The 27468-nt window shown below is 42.1% G+C and overlaps 2 protein-coding genes and 1 long non-coding RNA gene across 4 annotated transcripts in view; 2 read left to right on the top strand and 1 right to left on the bottom strand.

The window, feature by feature from the left end:
- Nucleotides 1-5598, top strand: part of LOC308579191 — a 33022-nt gene extending 27424 nt beyond the window's left edge. The window contains exon 3 of the long non-coding RNA XR_014004354.1: nt 3300-5598. This is a non-coding gene — a long non-coding RNA (uncharacterized lncRNA). The remainder of the gene's footprint in view (nt 1-3299) is intronic.
- The window catches only part of SHROOM1 (shroom family member 1), a 43127-nt gene continuing 16183 nt past the window's right edge, over nt 525-27468 (bottom strand). The window contains exons 2-8 of one of the 2 annotated variants that reach the window (XM_081179593.1): nt 16718-19488; nt 12923-12993; nt 9172-9825; nt 7311-7889; nt 6536-6665; nt 2317-2589; nt 525-1122 (exon numbers count right to left, since the gene is read on the bottom strand). In XM_081179593.1, the coding sequence (XP_081035719.1) occupies nt 871-1122; nt 2317-2589; nt 6536-6665; nt 7311-7889; nt 9172-9825; nt 12923-12993; nt 16718-19342 (4584 nt within the window). In that variant the 5' untranslated portion in view covers nt 19343-19488 and the 3' untranslated portion in view covers nt 525-870. Of the gene's footprint in view, nt 1126-2316; nt 2590-6535; nt 6666-7310; nt 7890-9171; nt 9826-12922; nt 12994-16717; nt 19489-27468 lie in introns of both variants that reach the window. The other variant, XM_081179592.1, reaches the window with a different exon arrangement.
- Nucleotides 13874-27468, top strand: part of GDF9 (growth differentiation factor 9) — a 49369-nt gene continuing 35774 nt past the window's right edge. The window contains exon 1 of the mRNA XM_081179829.1: nt 13874-14002. The gene's annotated coding sequence lies outside the window, so the exon portion shown is untranslated. The remainder of the gene's footprint in view (nt 14003-27468) is intronic.

Raw genomic sequence — 27468 nt, forward strand, 5'->3', positions numbered from 1 at the left:
GCATTCGCCCCATAAGACGCACCCACATTTCCCCTTCATTTTTGGAGGGGAAAAAGTGCGTCTTATAGGGCGAAAAATACGGTAAATGGAATGCTGTCCAGAAAAATTCATTCATAGGATACCAATTATTTCATATAAAATCTGGGTACATATTTTGGAAAAGATATGGCTGTATATGGGGAATTGCAAAGAATTTTAAGCACACCTAGTAAGAGTAAGGTAGGGGAGCAAGGCAGGTGGAAAGGGGTGTTCCTCAACATCCTGCACACCCACATTCCGAAGAAACAATTCTAGTACTTGAATAGCTCCAGGCTGGGTTTTATGACTGTTTCATAGAGCCCAGAGTTATTGGCCCTGCAAGCTGCTCCCTTTGTTAGAGGGAAGCCCTGTGGTTAAACTAGAAAAGGAGTTTGTTAAAAGGCCTGCAAGTGTTGTGCCACAGAGTTGGTGCTATGGCGTTTCACATTTAAACATGAACGTTGCCTGTCAATTAAATACCCACTCCATCCAGAAAGAGGAAAACGTTTTATGATACTTATATATTCTTTATTGGGATGATATCAGTCTGGAAACAGACCAGCAGTCTTCAGGAAAGAAAAACAGCGCACCAGCTCATTAATGAAAGGCAATACACATTGCATCAGTCATTCCAAGATAAAATGCATTGCCACCTACAATTAAGGTTTTGTCACTTTCTCCTAAAAATGTTTGCCTGGGCCAATTAAGCCCTTGTCAGCACTGAGGCACGGAGATGCCTATGTGAAGTCACCAAACACAGCCTTGCTCCCTTCTTAAATGTTTCCATGGATACAGATGGAGTTCTAGCACAGTCGCTCCATTCATGAAACCAAGTGGCCTGCTAATATGGCTTTAAGTAGGAATACTCTTCTCCAACCTCTCCAGTTTCTCTTCAAGAAACTTAATCTGCTCCTCAAGGTCCTTCTGTTCAATCAATAGTGATGTCTTTTCCTGTACAAAGTGCTTGTAGTCCTGAAGCTGCGTTTCAGTCATGTATTTGGAAAGAATACCCGACACCACCCTTTCTCTCCGATCCAGGTTCTCTTTCAGGTCCTTGGCATCCTCCCGCTGCCTGGACAAGAGTCTGTGCCGCTCTTTTAATGACTGCTAAAGACAACGAAAACAACTCAGAAATTAGTGTGTGAACATTATAACATGCAACGAATATTTCCTTCTGTCCTGTAGTCAGTCAACTGGTCCTCCTGACACTTCACGTTTAGAACTTGCATTGTATTTTAACAAAACTGGAAATGATCCCTATCATGCCCTAAATTAATCTACCATGAATCTGAGTGTGGATCGTGGCCAGAGAATGCCCACGGATGCCTATTTATTCATAATATTTATTATCTGCTCTTCGTTACAAAAGTAATACCAGAGCAAGTTACATAAAAACAGCAGAGACTCTGTGTAATTGTAATTTATTATTTGTACCCCGCCCATCTGGCTGGGTTTCAATATGGCTCATGTTAACTGTGGTGTATTTTATGGACCCAAGAAGTGACAGAAATGTGATCGGAGCAAACAAGTGGATTTTACCAACATCATTGAAGTTGCAGAATGATCCCTCATCCCCCAAATATTTGTGCTTGTCTGACCAGGTACAGCTTATGGTGGAAAGACTGGCTGAGGATCAAATTAAATTTAACACACAGTAAATGTATGAACAGTTTCTTGCCAGCCTGAGGGTGCAGTAGAGACAAGGCTGCAAAACATTACCCATCCCTAGCTGCTTCCCTGTTCTTTCTTTCTTTCTTTCTTTCTTTCTTTCTTTCAAAAGCTTTCTGTCTACTTTTCTACCCATCTTTTACTTTATGGAAATAATTTTGAAGGGGAAAATGGCCAGAGATGAAAGGGATCCCATACATCCCACTCCCGATTCCTCTGCTGTCTTCTATGCCATGTGTCTAGTTTTAGTCTCCAAACAAGAGTTAATACTTCGCCTGAGAGATCTCCATATTGTGGAACACTGAAAAACTGTCCAAGATTTCCGAGGGGCAGAAGTCAGATAGGGGACAGCTGGCAACATGGTGATTTCTCACCCCATTACTGACAAGTGACACACACCCTCCTTCAAATGTTACCAGCAAACAGCCTGGGATCAGCCACATCACAGCAGCACCCAAGCTGCTGAAGGTCAATATTACATACTGGATCCTAAGCACCATTAATCATGGAATCCGCATTGTTGCAGCAGTTGTCTAGATTTAGAAATTTATGACCAGGCAACCAGAAGAGTCATATCTTGAAGGGCATATAGTAAAACAGCCTCCCCTCAGTTCCTGCCTTGGAACTCACCTTCTCCTCAGCATCTGTGTTTTCATCCATTTTCTCCATAGTGTTTTGGACCCGAGCAAGGCGGCTGGAGAGGCACAGCAACAGGCTCACCACCTTCTCCAGATCACCAATGAACATCATGTAGCGCTCATACTCATTGGGTTTACACAGGTCTTGAACCAGGGACTCCAGCTCCTTGCCACGCACAGCATACCCCTTAGCTTCAGACTCGATAAGCTCCCTCTCAAGCCACAGAGCCTGTAGCTTCAAATGGATGCTGGAAATAAGTTCTCTCTGCAAGGAAGGAAGCCATCGAGAAACTGAACTGGGTTTGATAGACAGGTTTTAATAGGGTGGTTCTCAGATAAGGTGGAAGGCCCTGAAGGAACACTTCGGAGGAGAACATTTTGAGCCAAAATTCTCTCCTACCTGGCATGGCAGGGTTTATAAGCCTCTCTTTACTGCCTTAAGCTCTTAGTTGAGTTTCATTGGGCGTGAAGGAAATCCAAGTCTGTCTAAAACATTGGACAGCTAGGAAGGCCTATTGCTCCATATATGCCACCACAAAAATTGTCTTATTGAGGTTACAGGGATATCCTAAAAGGGACACAAAGCTTGGGCTAAAATTGCTTCTGAGTATATAGTTCCTTTTCAAGAAAACTGATCGAGGCAAGCCTTTTCACAAAATGCAGGAGCAAAGCTATACAATTCTGAAATAAAACAAATACAGTTTATTATAATGAAAATGCTGGCAAATATTACTAAGGTGAATGCCTTTTTTACCGCTTGGCCTGGGTGGTAGTAGCTGCTATTATTATTTATTTTATTATTATTATTATTAGGTTCACAGAACAAAATCAAAATATAAAACCACAAAATATACAATCAAAATAAAAACAACCCAATAACCCCCTCCCCCCTAAAAAAACCACATTTTAAAAGCGCATAGGATGTCAATGAAATCAATCAAAGGCCTTGTTTAAAAGGTACATTTTTGCCTTAAGGTGTATAATGAAGATGCCAGGCGAACTTCCCCGGGGACAGCATTCCACAGATGGGGAGCCACTGCAGAGAAGGCCTGTTCTCGTGTTGCCACCCTCCAGATCTCAGAAGCAAGACCTCAGAAGATGGTCTCAGGGTCCAGGTAGGTTCATATGGAAAGAGGCAGTCCTTGAGGTATTGTGGTCATGAGCCATTTAAGGCTTTATAGGTCAAAACCAGCAATTTGAATTGGGCCTGGAAACTAACTGGTAACCAGTGCAGTCAGATCAGGATCGGTGTAATATACTCAAACTGTCTTGCTCCGGTGAGTAACCTGGCCACTGAATTCTGCACTAGCTGAAGATTCTGAACGTATAATGCATCTGAAGGCAGCCCTGTTTAGGGAAGCTTTTAATGTTTAACAGACCACTGTATTTTAATATTTTGTTGGAAGCCACCCAGAGTGGTTGGGGAAACCCAGCCAGATGGCCAGAGTATTATTATTATTATTATTATTATTATTATTATTATTATTATTATTATTAAACTCATTGCAGTAATCTAACCTTGAGGTTACCAGAGCATAGGCAACAGTAGTGAGGCTATCTCTGTCCAGATAGAGGCATAGCTTGGCCACCAGCCAAAGCTGATAGAAGGCACTCTGGGCCACTGAGGCCACTTGAGCCTCAAGTGACAGCAAAAGATCCAGGAGTACCCCTAAGCTATGAACCTGCTCCTTCAGAAAAGCATTCCCCAAGCAACACCCTCTGGGAACGACCATCCAAGTAGGACTGGAACCACCGCAAGGATCTAAAACGCAAGTGGTTGCCCTGACTGATGCAAGCACCTTGTCAACATCCTTGAGCCTCATCAGCTGAAACTCATCTAATACAACAGGACTAGACTGTGCTCTGGACACCCCACGAGATTCATCTGCTAGTGGGATTCAAGACTTACAGTCACCAAAGAACTTTGTTTCTGGCATTTCCATAAGTGTACAAAATAGCTCACACCACTATGGGGTCTAGCTCAGCCATCTGTCCTCAAGCAGGCATCAGGCAGAAGAGGAAAAATAGATTCCAGGAAGTGGAGGAAAGCAAGCTACTGGTCCCCAATTTTAAAGCCTCTACAATAAAGTCAGATTCCCCTGTCTCCAAGGCCCTGGTATGCACACAATGAATGTCACTATACATCAGAGTTGAGGCAGCCACACCTCTGTCTGATGCCAAGATTTATCAACATTTAGATGGGGAAAAGCATGGTAGGGCAGATAAGGAGTAAATAAGGGGGTCCTGTCTATGTGTGTGATGGGTGGGATTCAGCCACAGAAACTTGAACATGCATGTTTATACTAACTAGGCTGCCCCTATAGGCACCTAAAATGGTTTTTAAAACAGAGGGCAGTAAGATCAGCATGGCCACATTTTAACAATGATTTATTTATTTACCTTTGTGGCTTGCTCAAGTGGCTTATGAGGTTCACGCTCACCCATTTATTCTCACAGCAACCCTGTGAGATAGGTTAGGGAGAGAGAGAGGGGTTGAGTAGGCTGAGCTCACTCAGTGAACTTCATTGTTGAGTGGGGATTTGAACTTGGCTCTCTCTGATCTTAGTCTGGCATTCAAACCACTATCCAACACTGGCGCTTATATCAATGGCTGGGACAAGTCAGGTTCATCATAGGAAGCAACAGCTTATAAACTGCCGAAGAAAGTTACAGGTGGGCAGAACATGACTGGCAGAGTTGAAATGTCGCCAAGTTTTAATGACTAGCGAGCCTCCTTTGCAAAGAAACCTGGGGTTTCTGCCAAAGGAGCCTCAGTATAACTATTTCCTCAGTTATGGTTTCATTCTCTGCATTGTGAAAGCCAACATGACACACCAAGCCTGTCAATAGGAAGGGCTGCCAGATCTCAAAACGAAGCGTATCATATTCCCACGGGATGCCAGGTCTCATTCATGTAGGGTTCATGGCCTGGTCTCACCCAGTTCACAGCCATGAAGCTATTTCTAAGCAGGAGAATCTGAGGCAAGAAACCGCATTTATTCAAAACGGAACCAATGTATGCCAGATCTTCTGGCAAAGACATCACGACATCACCAGTGGAAAGGGTAAAATAAGAGCAAAAACCTGTTGATGTTAAGGAAGGCAACTTAAACTTATTAGAACTGCACAAGCGATGGAACTAAGTTGCTAATTCCTTAGTGAATATTCTGACAAAAATGGTTTTTAATCTCATGGTAATAGCTCTTCTTTGTGTGTCACTTCAGAAAAGCTGAATGTCTGCACTATGCCTGCCAAATTAAACCTTGTTAAAACACCACTGATTTCAATGGAAGAAGCACATGCTTAACTCTTGCATAAATCAATAGGTAACTGGGCACAGCTGAGACGGTATTTGGTTTTCATGTGCTTTTGTTTTCTCCGGCTAATGTCCTCCTGCTAATGTTTCTCTGGCTAATGTCCTCCCTCTCTCTCTCTCTCTCTCTCTCTCTCTCTCTCTCTCTCTCTCTCTCTCTCCAACCTGACCAGGAGGTTGGCAGGCATATGTATGACAACAAACAGTGGGCCTAGAATGTATTTAGATGCTCTAGGTTCTGTCCACTAAGGTTGGCTTATTAAACTCCCACATTTGCCTCACCACCTGCCTCTAGTTTCTCTTTTACTGTCTTGTTCTCTTCATTTTTTCAGAGGAGGAGAGCAGGAGGGAGAACCAGAGAGAGAAAAAGACAGAGACTAAAGGAAAGGAAAGGGTGTTGTTTAGGGGTTTTTTGTTGGAGGAGGTTGTTGCTGTTATTGGTATTATTTTTTAATTTCTTTATGTGTTATAATTTATGTGGAAATTGTTTCAATTGGGTTGTGTGCTTTTTGATGGTTTTTATTGTTTATGACTACTTTTGTTATGTTTGTAATTATGTTTTTTATGTTGTATGTCACCTTGAGCATGGTTTTAACTGTGAAATGGCAGCATACTAGAACAATTATGTATGTATGTCTCTATGTATGTATGAAAGGATGCAGTCAGACAAACATGGAAGTTTAGGAAACTGATGGAGGGTGGCTGTTAGTGTGTCACGTGTCACATGTCATGGCTTGAGGAGACCTCAAAAATCTGGATCTGGATGGTTGTCCAAAGGTTGTCTGAAGTTTCCCCAGCCCTATTACACTCACATATCAGAGAGGAAGTCCCACGGAACCCAACAGAACTTCTATCTGAATAAACATATACAAGATTGCATGGTCACTCGTCTACCTACTTTCTTTGATGTAATGCTGTCTGGATCATCAAGACTTTCTCTGCTTTTACTCAGAATTTGGTCCGTACTTTGCTCAAGAAAACTCTGAGTCCCATGAGATGGGTCTGCTGCACAGTCCCTGCTTCTTTGGCTGTTAAAATAAAAAAACAATCGTCATAAATACTTCTTTAACAAAGCATTCAAAGTATTACTAATTCAACAAAGATACTATAATGCCTGCTGGTCACCAAAGTTCGCAGTTTGTTAGGAACCCCTGGTGTAAATTTTCTTAATGGGAGTTCAGGGTTGTAAAGAGACTCCCCCCCCCCAAATGATTTTCTTGCAGGGTGGGGTATGAAGCCAATACTCTGCTGGGTGTGGGGCATGTGTGTGTGAGAGAAAAACATGGTTAGCAGTTTCAAAGGAGTCATCACAGGTGCCCCTTCCTGCTGGTGAAGTGAGGAAGAAGCATATGCTGTGGGTTCTGGTGAAATCTTGTGAGTGCCCTGCAAAATTTTGTGGAGGTCCTCATGAGATCTCGCTGGTACCTGGAAGCTACATGACCCAGTAAGTGAGGCTTTGGCAGGACTGGCAAGGGTAGGTGAGTTCTGTGCAGCATGCATACTGGAGAGCACCTTCCCATTTCACCTCAGGTGGCAAAACAGGATGGGATTCCCCTGCCTTACCCAAAGTATGCTTCCTGTGGTTCTCTGTGCCATATAAACATACAGTGTATGTACTTTCCTAACCCAAGAAATTTTTTAATAAAAAACAAATAAGAAATATATAAACTTACTCTTTTTCTTGGACAGACTGAATTCCCTCCTTCCTTCTGCAGGATCTGCCTGGCATTGAAATGTTCACAGGGAAAAGGCCTTCCATGAGATCTAAAGCAGTCTTCCTGGTGGGATGGGGTGTGAGGATGTCAACTAGAGACTTGTCTTTGGCAATAATCTCAACCGCAAGGTCTTCGCACCTTTGGTCCTCTGTCGATATTGACTGTGCTAAAGATAAATCTGTGCCTTGTGCTGGAAGGTTACAGTCATGCTCATCTTGCAGAGCTCTCGAATCTGCTAATGGATGGCTAGTATTTCCATGTCCTTGGCTGTCTAACAAGGCAGTGCAGTAATATGCCCTGCTCTCTGAATCATGGGTTGCGTTATTTGCCTCTAATTGCTGCCACCGGGTTCTTCCAGAAGCACTGGAAAGTTGGGATTTGTCACTTAATTCTTTCTTCAGCTGAGAATGTCTGCTGTTCTGTTCTTTGAAAGCCAGGAAGTCAAGAGCCATGTCTGCACCATGTGAGTTTTCAGGAGAATTCTCATTTTCTCTGCTATTTCCAAGACTAGATTCTTCTTTCTCATGGACAGGGAAGCTAGAAGAAAGACAAAGCTGTATAAAATTATTGTGTTTCTTTTTTGCCTCTGGGTTCTAGGGATGGAGTACTCACTCAGGCTTCCATGTCTGGTTAAGTCCTGCTTTCAGGTTCATGACTGGTAGGTTTATAAACAGCTTTATTATTATTATTATTATTATTATTATTATTATTATTATTATTATTATTACTAAGAACAACAGAAACACAAATGTCTTTCAGCAAGGCAGAGCAGCACACACAGCCTTCTCTTCCATCGTATAGAAACATAAGCATGTGCACACACAGAGCCATACCCAGTAGGACTGCATCACACCTAGCAAGTATTAATGGGGAAACCAGATTATTCAAGTACAGGCCCCTGAAAAGGTACATTGAGTACACAACAGGAATTGTGCGGGCTGCTACCTTTCCCCACAACTGATTCTGCTCCTGTGTCCATCACACAGAAATGCAACAAATGACACTTCCTAGCATGGACAGAAGAGTAAGCTTCTGCATCTAATTAATTTCTGTGCATCAAGCAAAAGTCAGATATTTAGCTGCAATATCTTTCAGGCTCTCCCACCCCCTGCCCCACATTTAACCAGACATGCTCATGACAAAGGTGCTCCCAAAACCTTTTGTTTTTGTTACTTGAGTTACATTGGTGACACTGTGTTGTGTTGTATACAATAGAATTCTTCAGGCATGGTACAACCATGCTTTAGATGTATGGTGTGAATGTGGCCCAAACTTAAGGGTCACACAGACTATGCTGTGTACCACACACATCTCTGCCCTCCCAACATCTCGCTGCCATCTGTGCCCCTTAGCACCTGTCAACTGAGGTGACTGCATCACGCCCCCTAGTGGTAGGGGCTGCCCCTGGAGCCTGGATGGAGAAGGCTGGTCCAGAGCCTGAGAATGCTTTGCAGCAAGGAAGATACTCCAGGCTGCAGTTCCCATAGCCTGCCACATGGGACAGCAGCACACAGAAACAAACATTCCCAGTTCCAGTCCCAGCAGTTCCCAACACTCAAGACTATTATTAAGAAGCAGTCGAGGAAGGCAAGCATAAATATAGTGTCAGCAACATTCTGTTCCTCTCCTTCAAAATTGCACTTTTCCAGGCCAAATGGATTGTGCCAAAGTGATTGTGAGCTTTTCCCGGGGGTTGCAGAGTGCATCGCCTTCTGCGTATTGTACATGTTATATGTGCATGTGTGCTCTCTCTGAGTTGACATGGCAGCTCAGAATAAATAGAAACACATTGTCCCCCAATGGGAATGTTTCTTTTTACCTGGTACTAGGCTCTTCCTTGACTTGCTTTCCTTCTGTGGAAGCCGGAGGCATCGGGGCAGGCTGGGGTGCTCTTCTGCTCAGAATAAAACTCCTACTTTCTCTGTGGAGGGAAGGGAGGTCAGAGGCTGCATCTGAGCCACTGCCGAAAGACTCCTTAAAAACCTCATCGTCCATCTCAGCAGGAGCAGGAGGGGCTGGTGAAGAATGAAGGGGCTCCAAAGGTAGGTTGGGAGAAGGCACCCTGCCAACCGAAAGCAGGGGTACACTGCTTACACTTGGGAAAGCGTGCGAGACTTTATTTGTGGCAGGGGGTTGTTTCAGTTCATGAGCTGTTGAATTTGACCCCCTTTGTCCTCCAACAGCTTCCACATGTGGCTGTCTGAGCCCAGATGACGCAGGCTCACAATGATGCAAAGTATTTGGATGCTTTTCTCCTTGCCAGTCTTTGCCCGTCTGTAGCCCGGAGGAAAGATGCCAACTCTTCAGATGGGGAAGCTGATCCGTACTTTGGCTCAATGGGGACAGTCTAGCCATTTCAGAGGTCCCAGGTTCCCCCATAGACTCCCCTCTTCTTCCAGCACTTTGCTTTGCAGCCACCAGAGCATGCGTTTTGTCAGATGGATCAGCTTCCAATTTCTCCTTTGATGGGGAGCTAAAGTTTGGTTTCAAATATATATATTAAAAAGCAAAGTCACTTCATTTCATTCATCCTTTGCCCTAACAGACCAGCTTCCATCGTCTAATTATAGAATGAGGCTTCCCTCCCCACCTAGAGCCAAATGGAAACAGTAGGGAAGCATTTGCACTGAGAAAATGAAAAACAAAAAACTAAACTTTTGAAGATTCAAAACCTGAGCAGCAACCTGAGTATGAAAAGCAAGCACCTGGAAGCTCTCTGATACCCAAATTGTTACTCATTCATATGTAAAATCTGCTAGGTAAGCACACCCTCAGTGATGTTAACTGACACACGCAAATTGATTTTGTGTAAGGCTTTCTATGTGATCACTTAGTTATTGCCTCTCAAGGGTGTTTAGCTGTCCTGCTTCTGCCCAGGGCAACAACCACCTTAGGTAATGAACACCAGCTTTTTGTGTGTGTGCGTGCAAACAACAGCTTGTTCATTTGCTATATTAATGCACGCATTAAAAGAGCAGATGTCCCTACCATCAGATAACAACAGGCGTATATTGGGGGCAGGTGGGTTATAAAATGATGTGTTCCCTTCCTTTAGAGCAGCTGACTGTGCAAACCTAATAAATCTGAAGCACTTTTATGAGTTGCTTTGAAGTTGGAATCCTAATGCACTGGAATGCAGTTATGGTACCACATTTCGTTCTGGAAAGGAACTGAAGAATTTAAAGGGTGCGGGAAATGGAGGTAGCTGATGAAGGTTGAAGTGTGCTATTCTAGTCAGGCCTGTGGCTTTCTCTGTCAGTGAAAGATAATAAAATGTATCATCCATAGTCTATAAATCTGTGCTAACTGATGGGATAATCTTACATCTAAATAGTTTTCCATCCTTCACTTAACTTGAGTTTTAACCTATCTTTTTATACTGCATCTGTGCCAAAACTCCCTTTGGTTGTAAAATTCTATTTTAAGCACGCATCTTAAGAGTTATAAACAGATCCAGAGGAAACTTCCATTTTGTTCTCCTTAGGCAAGTCTCCCCCTTGCAAGTCAAATGCTGTTTCAACAGGAGATCAGATGGTGGAGCTATGATCTCAAATAATGGGCAACAGAACTACTGTTTGCACTTTTGGAACATGGAGAGGAATTTCCTCTGCTCCATTTGCATCCATTTCACATTTTTCTTCTTCACATTTTGAGGCCCATGAGGGATTCAAACAACAGCTGAAATAAATTAAAAAATTGTCCAGTAGCACCTTATAGACCAACTAAGTTTGTTCTGGGTATAAGCTTTCGTGTGCACCCACACTTCTTCAGATACACTGAAACAGCAATCACCAGACCCTTATATATAGTGGGAGGGTGGGGTGGGGTTTTCCTCAGCTGTAGGGTGGCTGAGGCCCCATGGTGCGCCCTGTCCCTATGGGCACCGTACGCTCTGTGCCTTCCCTGTGGGTGCTGCACACCCTGTCCCTATGGGCGCCACGTGCCCCCTGCTGCACAGGGTGCATGGTGCCCACAGGGACTGGACAGCACGGGGCCAGGTGCGCCCATAGGGAAGGGATGGGTGGTTCGCTCCGCCCCCGACGCCCCAGGTGCCCGAGAGTCTTCCTCCGCCGCTGTTTACATTGCGTTTCTAGGGGCTTTTCTTGCATGTGTTTATTACTCACTTGCAGAAAATGACAAGTCTGATCTACATATACAGCAGAATAAGTTTGCAGAATCTTGAAGTGTGGCAGAGTGGATTGTACTACTCCAGACTGCAGGTAGATCATGATATTTTTTCAATGCTGCCTCATGTCAAAAACTCCCTGCAAGTAAAAATAAAACAAACAAAAAACCTACCAAACTAGGAGAGGGGAACTTGTGCAACATGGCTTCCTCAAGGCTGTGCTAGTTTTCTAACTGCAGTGAAGACCTTTTAAAAACAGGATTTTTAAAAAAACACACAGTACAAATAAATTATTATTGTTATTGTTATTTATTTTCCTGTTCACTGGTGAAGACCCTCTAAAGGAAAATAAATAACAATAACAATAATAATTTATTTGTACTGGATTCTACTGAACCAAGACGACAGTTTTATGAACATTTATTCTAAGGAGTGTGGCATACACAAGATAAAGTTCTTCCTAAGGAAAAAGAAATGGCTAGATAGAAATTAAGACTTCTTCTGGATTAATTCCATGAGCTGTTAAACATCCAGAAGCTCTTGCTTTCTTCAAATATCCCTGAATTTGATGGTTGATGTAGGGAAAATCTCCAAGTCAGAGATATTGTGGTAATGCCCCCCAAAACACACACACACCAAACAACACACTCTCCAACTCTTGAATTTGCTGCACTCATTCTTGATTCCATCCTGAGTTAAAACCATTATCTGCAACCACTGCATTCATTTGCAACCCCAATAGTGCTACATAGAAGGCAGAACCATTAAACCCTTTCAGTTATACAGATGTTTTGTTATTCACTTGTTTGTTTTCAAAGCGACAGATCAACAAATATATGTGCTGGAATGAATGGGAACTGAATGGAGAATGCAAATCCATTATGCCAGCAACCGCGCACATCCACAAGAAAGCCTGAACATACATTCACCCAGTCCTCATGCACAGTCTCAGAATGATGGTGGGGCAAGTGACTGTACCCAGGAGATTTCGTGCATTGCTTGGTCAATAGGAAAGTTGCACAGTGTTATATCACAGTAGCCTGGCAGGTAGAATTGCTCAGATGTATCTGAAAAAACTTTTACGTTTGGGTGGAACTAAGAGCTGGTTTAGACATTTAACTGTGTTGTTCTTACCATGAGACACATTTCCAGTGATGCGCTTACACTACAAACCTAATGTATGACTCACCCCATACAGCGATGGCCTCCCAGAAACAATTTCCATGACCATCACAGTAGCTAAAACATTAGGGTCCAATGGAAATGGAACCAGAAGCAAATGGAAATTCCTTCTGAGATGCAATGGCCAAACTTCTGAAATGGGGCATGCCTGTCTTAGGTTCTCCACATGAATGCACTCATGGGAAAAGCCTATTCTCATCAAGACATAACAAAGTGAAAATCTAATCGTAAGAGCTGGTCCTGTGAATATTTGCACACTTACTTGGGGTGCGTGGGATAGTATTCATGGTCTTGAGCCGACAACGCAGGGCAAGCTGTGGAGCTATAGAAAACCTGGGGATGGAAAACAACCATGTTTTATGATGAGGAGACCTCTCCATATGACTTTGTAGCTCTCTACTTTTCATTTGCATGCTAACTCACTAGGAAGAGATTTCTCAGCCCTAAATAAGAAAAGAAGTTTTTTAATAGCCTCTGTTATGGCACTGTTAATACCCTCTTTTAATACCCTCTTCTATGGCACTCCCGCATTTTGATACCAGCAGAAAACAAAGAAATGATCAGGGACCTGTGTTTACAGGCTCAAGATGAAATGGTTAATTTGACCATCTTGTATCCATTGGCTTCCTCCAGAATATTGTGTCCAATACTGAGCTTCCTGAGAATCCCACCTTTCACACAGACAGCAGCAAACCCTTTTCTAGTCCTCACAGATAGGATTGACTATGTGTGTGCAAAGCCAGGTGACTCTTAGCAGCCAAATAAGTGCCTGAATAAATAATGGCCAGTTGGAGAGGGATTTTGCTCCTTGCTATGACCAAGAGAAATAGAATGAAGTTTGAGGAAAAAGAAAAAATAAGCAGATATGTATCATTTTAGCACAGCAGCATACATGTAGCTTGGTGAGTTCTATTCCAAATTCCAATGCTCACAATCCAAATCTTCATCATTCCGCTGCCATTTGACAGGGTTCTTTATGGCAAAAATGTAGCTATCCTTCAAAATGTGCACTCTTCTGAATTTTGCAATGCCCAGATTTTGTACCAAATGAGGTGTACAAGGGTGTGCATGAAACGGCATATATATTAGTGAAAATGACGTACGAAAATGCATTGTGTTAAGGAAAATTGCTTTCAGAAATGTGTATATTATAGAAAATTGCACACAAAAATGTTTTATTCTGAGAAATTCACAGTAAAATGCTGGCAAATTTTTATGAGGACTTTTTTGTCTGTTTTTTTTTAAAAGATCACAATGTGATGTGGAAATCTGGAGAACTTAAAGACTGAATAAACAAGAAGCTGAGAGAAACCAAAACCAGCAGTCTCGCCCAACTCTAGTGGTAAGAATAAGTCTGCTCCAGATCACTGAAGAGGAACTGGTTGTGGTGGATAATGTAAGCTACTGGTTACTTTAGAATGAGTAGTCTTAGAAGGAATCTCTTTCAATCATGGTGATGTATGTACAAACATTTTGCTTATAACATTCCATGTATAAGACTATATTTCTCCCCATTTTTTAAAGTTTAAAATTGGGGGTTGTCTTATACACGGAATGTTTAAAATATTTATTTCTTAATTTTGGGCTCAAAGAATAGGGTTGTCGTATACATGGGGGCGTCTTATACATGAGAAAATATGGTACTTGATAATTTAGTAAGTATATTGTGAGCAATAGCTACCTAGAGCTGGTTACCAAACCCACAAGTCTGGAACCCAAACTGAATGGCAATGACTTGTTGAAGGTCATATGTAGTTGAGGTGGGACTGGACTGAAGGTCCCTTAGTTCCAAAAGAAGAAACATTAGAAGACAGACCCTAAACTTTCCTTGGTTCCGAAGTAGTAATACATAGCCCTCCAGCAACCACCATGGCCCATGGTCAGGAATGATGGAAATTGGAATGCAACAACATCTCGAGGTCCATAAGGTCTTTAGCCCTCTCTTAAGAGTTCTCTAAGGCATAGTGCCAGAGTACTCTGCCATGCTCCAGAACCTCATTTGTTGAATGGCATATACCAGGAAAATATTAAGCTGCACTATCCTCAGCCTGACACAGACCAAAGGTCCATCTTGCCCAATAACAGAATTTGTCTGCTGCTTCCTGATCCTTAAAACAAAAAGTGACTACCCTTAGCAGGAGTCTTTTTTCTCTCTCCTGAAAACCAGAGAGATTATGAACAGTTTCTTATTATATATGTAGGTAGTACTACTGCTCTTTCTCTATTTTTTCCTTCCTTTTTGCCTCTGTTTGCCTTCCTTATCCTGTTTTTCCAGCACTGTTGACAGACATTGTCCTCCAAATGTTGGCACTGAGAAGTGCATATTTCTCCCCTGAAGCTGGAAAAGGTTTATGGAGCATGACAGAAATCAAAATAGCCAACAGCTGGTGTTGGGGCGGAGGATGAACCAGGGGAGTATTAAACAGGGAGTCTAAGACAGTGGGGCAGTTCACACAACAGAGCCTCTTCTGGAATGGCAAGCTCCAGAACCTGTGTGGTTTCTCTGAGGAATGGAAATCCATCAAGATTCACCACCTATGCCAGTATAGCTTGCATAGTATCTAAGCACCTCTTTGCAAAAGACAAAAATTCCTAATCAGAATTCACTTCCATATAGGGAATTGTACTGCTCTCAAGATTTGCACATTACAAGTGAATTTTACATAGGCAATTGGACTTTCATGAAGCAGCTCTCCAAGCTGTTTGAAAGAACAAAATTATGGTGAGTTCATGATTGTGCTGGCACATTCAGACTGGAAAAGTCAGATCTGAAAAGAAGTTAGGAGACCAGAAGTTTATTATATAATTTTATCCAATTCTTCTGTATTAGAAAATATGGAACAGAAGAGCTACTGATATGAGAAGAAAGTGTTGCAGCAGTTTTTAGCCTCACATTCCTAAGTCCTGCAAAGATCACTTTATTTCAATAATGCACAATTCCAGATATACTGTAGCTCTTCTCTATGGCATTAAATTATGAGAGGGGGAGAGATTACAGAATGCTACAATTCAAGCAGCACTGGGCATGAACAGTCAAAATTAAGCCTCAATGGTCTCAATGACAGAGAAAGTAAAGGGATATGAAATCATCAGTTTCATTTTTGGTTTGCTCTAATTCCATAATATGAACAATTCCAACTCTTGGTAGCGCCCTTCTTAAATCAGAATGAAAATAATTTAAGAATAATTTAAGCTACCAAGAATTGGAACTATTCAGTTTACTGAATTAGAGTAGATTTTCCCATCCTGCCCTCTAGATGTTGTTGGACTTCAATTCCCATGAGCCACAGCCAGGATCACCAATAGTTCTGGATGGTGAGAATTCTAGTGCAAAACAACTCAAGGGCCCTACATTGAGGAAGGCTGAACTAACATTTCATGCTATTTTTCTTTAACATTTATTAGAATGCACCATGCATAATAAAGGCATGCTTTCTTATTATTTTCTTCAATCTGCTTTCCAAACTCCAGTGTTATCTTTCCAGTACAATCAACAGGGGGGCTTCTACCCAGGCAGAATGCATCCTGATGGTGCACTGCAAGATACTCCTTCATGGTCTACATCATGGGTAGGCAAACTAAGGCCGGGGGCCGGATCTGGCCTAATCGACTTCTAAATTTGGCTTGTGGAAGGTCCAGGAATCAGCGTGTTTTTACATGAGTAGAATGTGTGCTTTTATTTAAAATGCATCTCTGGGTTATTTGTGGGGCATAGGAATTTGTTCATCCCCCCCCAAAAAAAATATATATATAGTCCAGCCCCCCCAAGGTCTGAGGGACAGTGGACTGGCCCCCTGCTGAAAAGGTTTGCTGACCCCTGGTCTACATTTAGATAACTGATAATAGCAACTTATCAGTAATACAATTGCAAGTGGCAAGTTATATCTTAGGTCACATCCACGCCACACACTTAAAAGAACATTGAAAGCACATCAACTTCGCAATCCTGGGAACTGTAATTTACTAAGGATGCTGGGAGTTGCATCTCTATGGGGAAGCTGTGACTATTAAAGTGGTACAAATGTGTGGATGTGACCTAAATAGCTACTTGATTTACCTGCACAGGAGGAGGAGGAGTTGATTTTGATCTCCCTCGGCTTCTGCTGCAGACAGAACCTGAGTGAAGAAGACTTTTAGCTGAGTCACACTTGCTGGCACAACTTCCTTCATTAGCCATTTCAAACACTGGGGAACTGGTGCTGTGTCTGTCGGTCATGGTGGCAGCAGTTGTAGATGTTAAACTGGGAGGGAAAGAGGGTGGCTCCTGAGTCTTCCCTGGAACAGGAAACTGGCAGAAACCATCCATATTCCTCAGCTTTCTGCTGGCACTGGGATGGGAAGTGCTGTCTTCCACAAACTTCTTTGAATTTGAAGTCCTCGGTTGCAAAGGGGGCTTTTGCTGTGCGCTGCTCTGCCCAATGGCAGGCCGTTGCCCAATCTTTCGTTCCATGTAGTCAAGAAGTGCGTTGTGCTGTATTTGTTTCAGTTCTGCCTTAGAAAGAGACCTTCCCTGGTTTTCCAGAGCTTTACCTCTAATGATCTTAGTGTCTTGTTCATTGATCTCATCGGACCGGGACCTTGCATTTTGCTTTCTCCACGGACTGCTTTGATCTCTCTGATCATCCAGCTGGTTGAGTTTCTCGGGTTCAGAATAAGAGATTTTCTTCTGTTCTTTGGTAGCCCTTTTCCTTCCCCCAATTCGGGCAGCTTGTGGCCTCTTTGATTCTTCCTCATTGCTGATGCTTTCCAGTGGCCTGGAGGCAGGAATCAACTTGGAGTCCTCGTTTGTACTAGATAATGACAAAGACCTGAGATGCTGAATGGATGGCCTTGAAGACGGTGTCTGCTTCAGCCGAACGGGCAAGCTCATTTGTAAATCCTTTCTCTTGAAAGACGTTTCTCTCAGGACCTTTCTTTGAGCAACTTTTAGTTTTTCCCGATAGTCGTTCTTGAACTTCTCATCCACTGATGAGGCAGGACTCTCTAGAATTTGCCCTTCATGGTTGCTGCCAGGATTATCCACACATGGGTTGGTGTCCCTTGGTATCTCTATCGGCTCTGCAGAGACTGGGAGATTGTTCCTTGGAGTTCTTAAAGCAACATCATCTCCTCCTCCTTCTTGAGTCCAATTTTCATGACTCATAAAACTGGGATTTTTCCCACCAGAAAGATAGTAAAGCAGAGGAGTTGTCTTTCTGTTTATCTTTATACTGGCAAAATCATCCGGGGGCTGGCTTTCAGTTTTCTTAGAAAAATGATGCTTTGGAAAACAAACAGGCTTGAGCATTTCCTCTTGCCTGGGGTTCACCAGAAGTTCAGGGCTGCTATCCATGTCATTTTTCTTTGCTTTTCTAAACCCATTCACTGGTTGGGAAGCAGAGGTCTCAGCATCGTGACTATAATACGGTAATGCACTGGCTGTCTCCAGGACTTCCCAGTGAGGTGTTTCTGTGAGGTCCAAACCATGAGGCAGTGGCTTCTGCATTCTGGATTGCTGATTTAGAAGTGGTTGCCAGACATCTCTGCTTCCTTCCTCAGAGCTGAAGAAATGTTTCTGGTTGCCTTCATAGCTTTCAATCATTCCTAGCACAGCCTTGTTGGAAAGAGAGCTGTCAGTGTATTTTAAGTTCGAACGGCTTTCGTATTCATCTTGGCCCAATCCTGAGCGATCGGCAACTCTGGATGGATGCAGAACACCAAGAAGCTGCCCCTTCTTTGTGTTGGATACTGCCACGCAGCTTGGCAGATCTGCTGCGAAGGCTGGTTTGTGTACACTGCAGGCATAAAAATACTGTTTGTTCTCTTGTGTATCATTAACAGCATTGTGGCTGGTATGTAGTGACGGAGAGGACTTAGACTCCATTGGCTCAGGAAATGCATAAGAGCAGACTGAATTTTGAGCACACGAAATATTCCGGGTCTTGACCAGAGAACCAGATCTTAAATTTTCTTGAAAAGTGAAAGGTGTGGTGGATATGGTGGAGCCGGTATTCCTAGAGATATGTTGACTGACAGGATACAAACTGTCACCCTCTTCTGTGACTGGGCTTTCATCCTCCCATCTAGAGAGCCAGTAATCATTGTGATAGTTTGCTGGAGAGTCGGTATCTTGAATGCACACATCTGCATGCATACTGGGGTCAGAGCAAATTCCAGGATCTACATTTCTGTTTGTTTTATAGCTATCAACTCGAGCTGGTGGGGATGGTGGGTGAGGAGATGGAAATCTAGCCAATGGTGGTGATGGTTGGTATGGCAACCCATGGGCAGAAGTGCTTCCACATGGCTTGCCAAGGCCAGAATTTTCCAATATATAGTGGCTGCTCTTTCCTACTGCCTTGTCTCCATACATCTGTCTAAATGCTGGATTTATTGCACTGGGATTATAAATGCCTCTAACATATCCTGAGTCCATATATGATAGCTGCTCTAGAGGCAGAGAATCATGCTCATTATAGCAAAATAGGACAGGACACTCTGGGATATTTGAGCCACCCGAGAAAGAACTATATGCAGAGTCTGCTTTTCCAGGAATGTGTAAGCACTGGTCTATGCCACTGATGGATTTATCTGGTGAAAACCTGTTAGCATCGCTAGGTGAGGCTACTGGCTCCAAGAGGTCAGCTATTCTTTTGACGTGCCTGAGGTTCCATCTTGATATTTCACTCTCAACAGAAGACATATTCTCTTTCACTAATCAGTCTGTTCTTCCAAGTAAGAAACTGACATAATATTAAGAGGTCTTTAATTTTATGGCCATGACTAATCATATTTTATTGCAGATATTTTCACATGTCATCATCGCACCTCATGAACGGAGAGATGATCCTAGGAAAGAAAAGAGGTAATTGAGACACATCAGTGTTGCTTGCTGCCATCTTACTACTACATAGCCCAATTAGATTCACGGGCCACCCCCAGTAGCCCCACCCATAAGCATTTGATTGGTTGATCACAAGAGCCAATTCAAATATCTAATAGAAGCAGGAATCACATAAAAGGTGAAACAGGTTTCACTTGTCCTTCTCCTCACCATGTAATATTCAAATTGACTTTCAATGCTGTCTCTGTACACTTACAGTTTCCTTACAGAAACCCTCCTCTGCCCCAAAAAACTAAAAAATGGTATGTTGCTTTCGTAGATCCTGTCTCTGTTCATGAGTTCCCAGTTCTTCCTCCATCACCGTCTGCTTCCTCACCATCCTAGCCATGTTTTTTTCATTTTGGAGTTTGACCCTGAGTTCAACTGTGAGTCACTAGGAATCTTCTGTACTCTTATGTTAGCTGCCTCTGCCCCAACTGATTCCACATCTGGACTTTCTCAGGCTTGAATACAGATTCACTTGCTAATTAGCAGCCCTAATTTGTCATTGCTGTGAACACTTCCATTTCATAAATAACTTGTCCTGTTCTTTAGCCTAAAAAAGGTGTCTCAGATTATATATCACTACAAACAAGACAGCTTCCCTCATTCTGTTTGGATATATTATAAGTATTATCCTTCACTGAGTGTGTGCCAGTATCCTTCAGGCATAAGAATAGTGAACACTATGCTTCTTGGGTGCTTATAATTTGAACGATGTAATTTACATTTTTGTTTTATAAACATAAGATTTGATGGCATCTTGATTCTCACAAAACATGAAATTTTTATAATTGTGTAAAGCTTTGGGGAAACTATTTGCAGTGCATCTGAGTTGAAGATCACATCTATCAAACAAAGTGGTGCTGTGTTAATATTTAGCTACATTATCACATCGAGACAAGGGTTTATATAAAAAGCAAAACTTTTGAAGACCTGGCAAGGATTGCTGCATTTTTTTCATAAAGGTCCAAAGGTTCACTTTTCAAACTTCAAATAGTGGGCCAGTTCAGAAGTAATGATCTTGGCTCAATAAACCATGGTTTATTAAACTAAGAACAAACACAGAATCTGATCCAATTCCAGTTTTCATATCCTGGTTAGTAGGCAGAGACTAAGGCACAGTTTCTGTATAACAGGGCACAAATCATTAGACAAGTACCTAAACCAGCACACAATGGAAGGAGAGAGGGGGGGGGGGTCCAGGCACAATGCTCATTTTTTGTTTCATAAATAAATTATGCCAAGATTGTTTTATCTGAACTGATCCAATTTCTTCAGTTAGTTGTAAAAATAAATAAGAAGGGCCAGAGAGTTTTCCATAGGAGGGCACCATTCAGTCAAAATTTAACATGTTCAAATCAGAATGATTTCTATGAGAATTGGTGAAACACATGCTCACTTGTTCAACTGAAATAAAACTTAGAAGTCCTTGGCCGTGCCCAGAACTTACTGGTAGAAATGCAGTGTCCCTCCTATTTTGGCCAAAGCCTGCATTTTAAGTGTGTGTGATCCTTTCAAATTTATCTGTGAAATGTGGGCACATATTAATACAAATGTATTGACAAACCTAAGAAGTAGTGTTATCCTTTGTTTCTCTAGAATTCTACAAATAGCTCAAAATATATGTCAAATACTAATACCGAAAGGTCCTGCTAGATCAATCATGTGTAGACAAAAACAATTGCTACAAATTTCCATGATGACATATTGAAATGAAATCATTATATACCTTTCAAAAGCCTTTCCTAGGACTCAGCTACATTTGTAAAGATAAAGCGCTTTATATGCGTTATAACACTATAATACCAGATGGTGCCGTGGAGTCCTGCTTTCTGCCAAAAGGACTTCCCTGTGTGAAGTTTACAACTCATTTAATTAAATCACTTTGATGTGTCTGGATCCAGTCCTAGACTGTCTGAAGTCTGATTTCCCCCTGCCCCACGAAGCAGAATTCTGTCTGCATTGGCAAGATGGGAGAACAATAATGCTAAGATAACTTCCTGGCATTTTATGTCCATGGTTTTAGCAAGCTGGTGAGTGTCCAAAACAACAACACCACAACACATTTTTAAATTACGATAGTCCAGAGAAATAAAGTGACCAGAGAAATAAAGTAGTGGTAATGGTCATCACAAAATACATTATCAGAAGTAGTTTTGTTGCCGATGTCAGCAGATAACTGGAGAGGTCCTTGATGGCACACAAGAAATGCTTTCACTTCCACAGCAGGAAATTATCTGGTCTGTAAACAAGCACCTGGACCCAAAGAACATTGCATCTAGTTTCGTGTGCCAAAATGAACTTTGGAGAGGTGTTCCATCACCACCACATCCATATGCCACATAGCAAACATCTTCTGAAACTGTTGGAAACTGCCAGTCAAAGGGAATGAATGAATGAATGCATGAACCACTTGGTTATCAGTGCATTTAAAGCAACTGGTTTGATTCTGGCCAAAATTCCTGGGACAGTGGAATCCAGTCCTCAATACTTTTATTAAACCCCTTTCAAGTTATATTTATGGTCTCATGGTCAACATTGCTTAGCCAGCCTGCTGAAACATAACATATTATCTCAAAGGAGGATAATTGCATGTTTGTGCTGGCATGTTCTAAGGATATCTTCTAGATTGGGTGTTTGGATATCTGTTTAATCTGGTAAAGGCATCTTGGCTGCCTGTCATCAAGGTTTTTTTCCACCCAAAATATAAGAAGTGTGATTAAAAGCAAATATCACTGGTTACAAAGTAACAAAAGATGGAAGGAGCCACAGAGTCCAAATAGTAATTTGTGTCTTGTGACCAATAAGGCACATTGATAATGAAAATTGTAAAATGCATATTTCATAGTTAATAAATCACAAAACAGTTTATAACTTAGCATAACTTCCATGATGAATAATTTAATAAACATCACTCGCTCTATTTACATATTCTGACATATTGTATTAATCTCAGTCTTAACATAAGTCATGTTTGAACTATATGTTCTCCAGTGAGTAAATGAATTTATTATAGTGCCTTGAACTTTGTTGTTCCAATGCATAACGTTCCAGTTTCCATGTAACGCTAAGCCAAACCATGGCTTAGTGCAAATGAGCAAACATGTGAGCTCCCAGAGGAGATCACAGCTTCTTTGTTCCTTCTCCAGCTGGTCTGCTACTGTCCTGAATGAAGCCATGGTTTGGTTTAGCAGGTCATCTGAAGCAAGGCTCACGGTTTAGTTCTCTCCAAGCAAACCACAAGCTTTAACTAAGGTTTGCCCTATGGTTCACAGTTCATGGTTTGCCTGGAGAGAGCTACACCACACACTTGGATTCAGTTGATACACTAAGCCAAACTACACTAAGCACTGCACAGCAGCAGAAGGACCAGAGAAGGAGCAAAGTAGCCACGAACTTCTCCCCAGAAGTCCATGCATTTGCTCATCTGTGCTAAGTCATGGGTTAGGTAAGTGTTAGGTACAAATGAACTCTCCCTATAAGTGTATGACCATGCTGCTTTCCTTCTCTGCATGAGATCCAGCGAAGAGGTGAGAGGGCATCTGTTTGTGCAACAGGGCTGCTGCTTCTTCCTCTCCTTCTCACTTCAGCTCTCAGGATCAGATGCACATGGAAGAAGACAGACCAAAATTCCCTTTGATAAGGTGGGTTTCTATTGCACAAGCGGGAAGACATCATTGGAAGTTACCCTCTGACACTTACCATAGTTGTCAAGTTTGTCATATAATCTATGTTCCATACCCTTGGTACCCATATACCCAAAGAACAGAGGGTTTTGTTTTCTGAATCTAAACAGCCACCTAATCTGCAATTAACAAGTGAGAACAAGAACTTCCCTGTTACCTAAAAAAATTCCCTGGGCACCAAACAATTTTCCAGTAAATCATGACCTACAGTATTTCCATGAATGTAGAGTTTTAGTAATTTGGGGCATGCCCATAAAACATGCAATAGAGTTACTACAGAAGCTCAACATCACTAGCAATGATCACTTAAACCGTGTAGATTCTGTCTAATCTTCCTGCTGTTAGATACTACCTATGTAATGTTTTATAAACAATGAAAGTATAAAGCACACATTTATATGCCAGTATACAGTGGTGCCTCGCAAGACGAAAAGAATCCGTTCTGTGATTCTCTTCGTCTAGCGGTTTTCTTATCTTGCGAAGCAAGCCCATTGATGGATTAGCGGATTAGCGCTATTAGCGGCTTTTAGCGGTTTATCGGATCAGCTGATAAGCGGCTTAGCGGCTTAGAAAAAGGGGGGAGGGGGAATAAACCGCAGGAACTCGCAAGACATTTTCGTCTTGCGAAGCAAGCCCATAGGAAATTCGTTTTGCGAAGCACCTCCAAAATGGAAAACTCTTTTGTCTAGCGAGTTTTCTGTCTTGTGAGGCATTCGTCTTGCGGGGCACCACTGTAAAATATACTGATTGCACATTGCAAGACTGGAATGTTCTTTTTTCCATGGCAAACAACAGGGCAGCCAAATATTTATGTTTTAAAGGATTGTGCAGCAGTTTCGGTGGCAATGAAACTTATTTTCCAGCAGCTTTTTTTGGGCCCAGGGTGTCAGGCTCATAAATGCATGCTGACTAAATAATTTCTAACGCAATTACACACATCAATCCAACACCCAGTTTATTGTACAAGAGAAAATCATTCTCTAACTGTCTCCATTGCCTCATCAAAAACCTAAGTAGTTATAGATTTGTGCTTGGTTAGCTGCTGGGATGAAAGGCCACATGGATTTAGCCACTTAATGTTCTCTATTATTATCATCATCATTATCATCATCATCATCATTATTATTTAAAATATAGTCTGGAAGCTCTTCCTCCAGATTATGGAAGGACGGAACACCAGAATGAAATACCAGAAGCATCATCCATATTGATGATAAACTGCTTTGTTGGTTGTGCACTATACATCATAATGACAGGCAAATACTTTTGGCCCTACAAAACACACCAAACCAAGTGCAACTATTCAGACAGTAATGGAAAAGGCCAGCAGCAGCCCACAGATGCTCCATTATTAGAAATATAACATGGCAGCTACTAGAGTGTAAATCTGCCAAAGGTTTTAAAAACCAATCCACTTTTATAGGGCTGGAACAGGCAGCATTTGACAGCTACAGTGCCTTCTGCTATTAACAACTTGGTATCCCTGCTGCCATAAATAATCAGAACCCTCTGTAAGCACCTCGTCACAATAAGAAGGACCTCAAAGCAAGGCATCAGATGCTCCTCAGCAGCATGTAACATACCTCAATGGTCACAGAACTGTGCACCCAGAATTGATGCTTAACATGCCACCAGACTGAGGCCTGCAGTCGAAGTTTTCAAACCTCCTTTGTTGGAGAGGCTGGATGGTCATCTCTCAGGGATTCTTTAGTGGCAATTCTTGCATTGCAAGGAGTTGGACTAGATGATGCTTGAGGGTCCTTCCCAATTCTAAGAGTATACAATTTGGAGAGGAGAAAAACTATGAGGGACACATCCACCCTTCGCTCCTGACTTCATAGGAATTTCATGGGGATTCGGATTCTGACGTGCAAGGTCACACTGGTCATCCCTTTGCCAGATCTGTGGCCCAAATGATGCCAAATCAACCCCATTAATTGGAGGTTGTTGGAGATGCATTCCCAGAGGATAACACCCAGTGGTTGGGAAACCTGCTAAATTCATTCCTCCATAAGGATATGATTTTCAACGGAACAGAGATACCGAAAGAAGGTATTTCACTGGAGGAGACCAGGCTTCGAACAAAAAAGCTTAGCATTCCTGCACTGCTTCAAGGACAGTTTCACTATCAATCATTTTGAGCCAAGGGGAATGTGGAAAGCAGCCAAAGTGCAGCGCAGACGGAGGTGGGGGGGGGGGAGTCATTACAATAAGTTAATTTATAAAGTGGAGCTACGTTTTTACAAGACATAGCAAACAAGTGAGGCAGCTCCTAAGAAAAAAACAAAGAGGACCAAGGGCGTCATTGATAGGGGGAAGGGTTTTCAATGGGTTCTTTGGGGATAAAAACCAGATCCTTGGCTGGTATTCAACAAAGTTTTACTCAGAGCAGACCTATCGAAATGAATGGGTGTAACTAAGTCATGTTCATTAATTGCAGTCGGTGGTTCAAATACCCGTGACGGGGTGAGCTCCCATTGCTCGGTCCCTGCTCCTGCCAACCTAGCAGTTCAAAAGCACGTCAAAGTGCAAGTAGATAAATAGGTACCACTCTGGTGGGAAGGTAAACAGTGTTTCCTTGCACTGCTCTGGTTCGCCAAAAGCGGCTTAGTCATGCTGGCCACATGACCTGGAAGCTGTACACCGGCTCCCTCGGCCAGTAAAGCAAGATGGATTCAACGGTCAGGGGTCCTTTACCTTTACTCTGAGAAATGCTTACTTGAATGACACCCACTATGGTGCAAAGTGGGACTTAACTGGGCTTCTAAATCAGAACAACCCATTTGACATTTAGGTAACTCTTCATTTCTAGAGAAGCTGAGAAATCCAAACAAGGAACAGAGAAATTCAAGCACACACCTTGTGAAAATGCCATAGCACCTTTGATTTACAAATGACCATGTAATACCTTCTTGGCTGCCATCGAGTTCATTCCAAGAGCTTAATAAAGCAACAGTCAATTTGACATTAAGTAGCTCTCTTTAAATGTTTTTAATAGTCATAGCCTGAGTAAGCAAGTCTATAGAAAACCTGGCCTGTTTATATATATATATATATTCTACTAAACTCCCTCCCCACTATTCTACAGACTTTTTAGATTTGGATGGAAAATTAGCCCCATTAATTGGAGGTTGTTTGAGATGCATTCCCAGAGAATAACACCCAGTGGTTGGAAAACCTTCTAAATTAATGATGTCACATGGAATTGTAAAATGATGTCACTTGGAATTGTAAATTAAACTACAAAGGCCCAAGCAGGAGGGAGGACTCTGGGTAAATTTTGCATCTATTACACACATCAACAGGAATTCCTCCAACCCCAAGTGGTGAATGCAATGTTTATGTCAAGGCCATTCTGAATATATGATGGGATGTAAACCAACAAGCCAATCCCGTACTTGTTTATTGAGAAATAAGCCCCAGTGAATTCAGTCGGACTTCGTCCCATGCATTGTCCAGCCTAAGCATTTGTAAGTTCCACTGATTTTAATGTGAGAGATAGTTTTGAAATCTATGTGAAATAAAAAAAGTGCACTCTTTTATCTGCACAAAGAGCATGGATCACACTTAAGTTTTTCCCCAGGCCTCTGCAAATCCTCAAACAATGCCAAAACATCACTCTTTATGTGTAAACGTTCTGGAAGAGAAAACACATCTTGAGAAAAGCTTTTTACATTCCCAAGCAAAGTGATGAAACCAGCAGCTTCAGTCTCCGTCCGTTTTGAAAAGCTAGCAATAACTACACACAGCCAAAGCACCTTTTGCATCTGGAGGAAAGGAACACATTCATTTGCTGAAAATCCAGCTCATGTCTAAAGTGACACTTTTATTTTCAGAAACTGTTTTGTGGCTAAAAACAGCCACAATGCTACTTTCCAGAAATGTCCTGGCAATCTCATATTGCAGACTGCTGGGATAACTCAAAGCATATTGAAGGGAAGGCACTCGGTGTTGTGATTGTAATTCTCTGCCAGGGGTGGGGGTGGGGATTACATTAAACTAAGTGATTATCAGAGGCCAGAGAAATAGCAAATGGAGCCAAGTGCTTTCATACACGCTGCCATTGCAGGGGGCTGGATGGTGGAAAGCAAGAAGGAAATCAGCCATCACCTTTAAAAGGGCCATGGTTTTATTTCCCCATAATAATCCTGAAACATAGGCTAGGATGAGATAGTTGTACTGCTTTATATGACCAGCACAATGTTTCTTCATGAACATCATGGCTAAGCAGGGTTTGCAATTTATGTCCTCCTAGTC

The sequence above is a fragment of the Podarcis bocagei genome (genome assembly GCF_964188305.1).
Source record: "Podarcis bocagei genome assembly, chromosome: 2".
In the NCBI taxonomy this organism is placed as follows: Eukaryota; Metazoa; Chordata; class Lepidosauria; order Squamata; family Lacertidae; genus Podarcis; species Podarcis bocagei.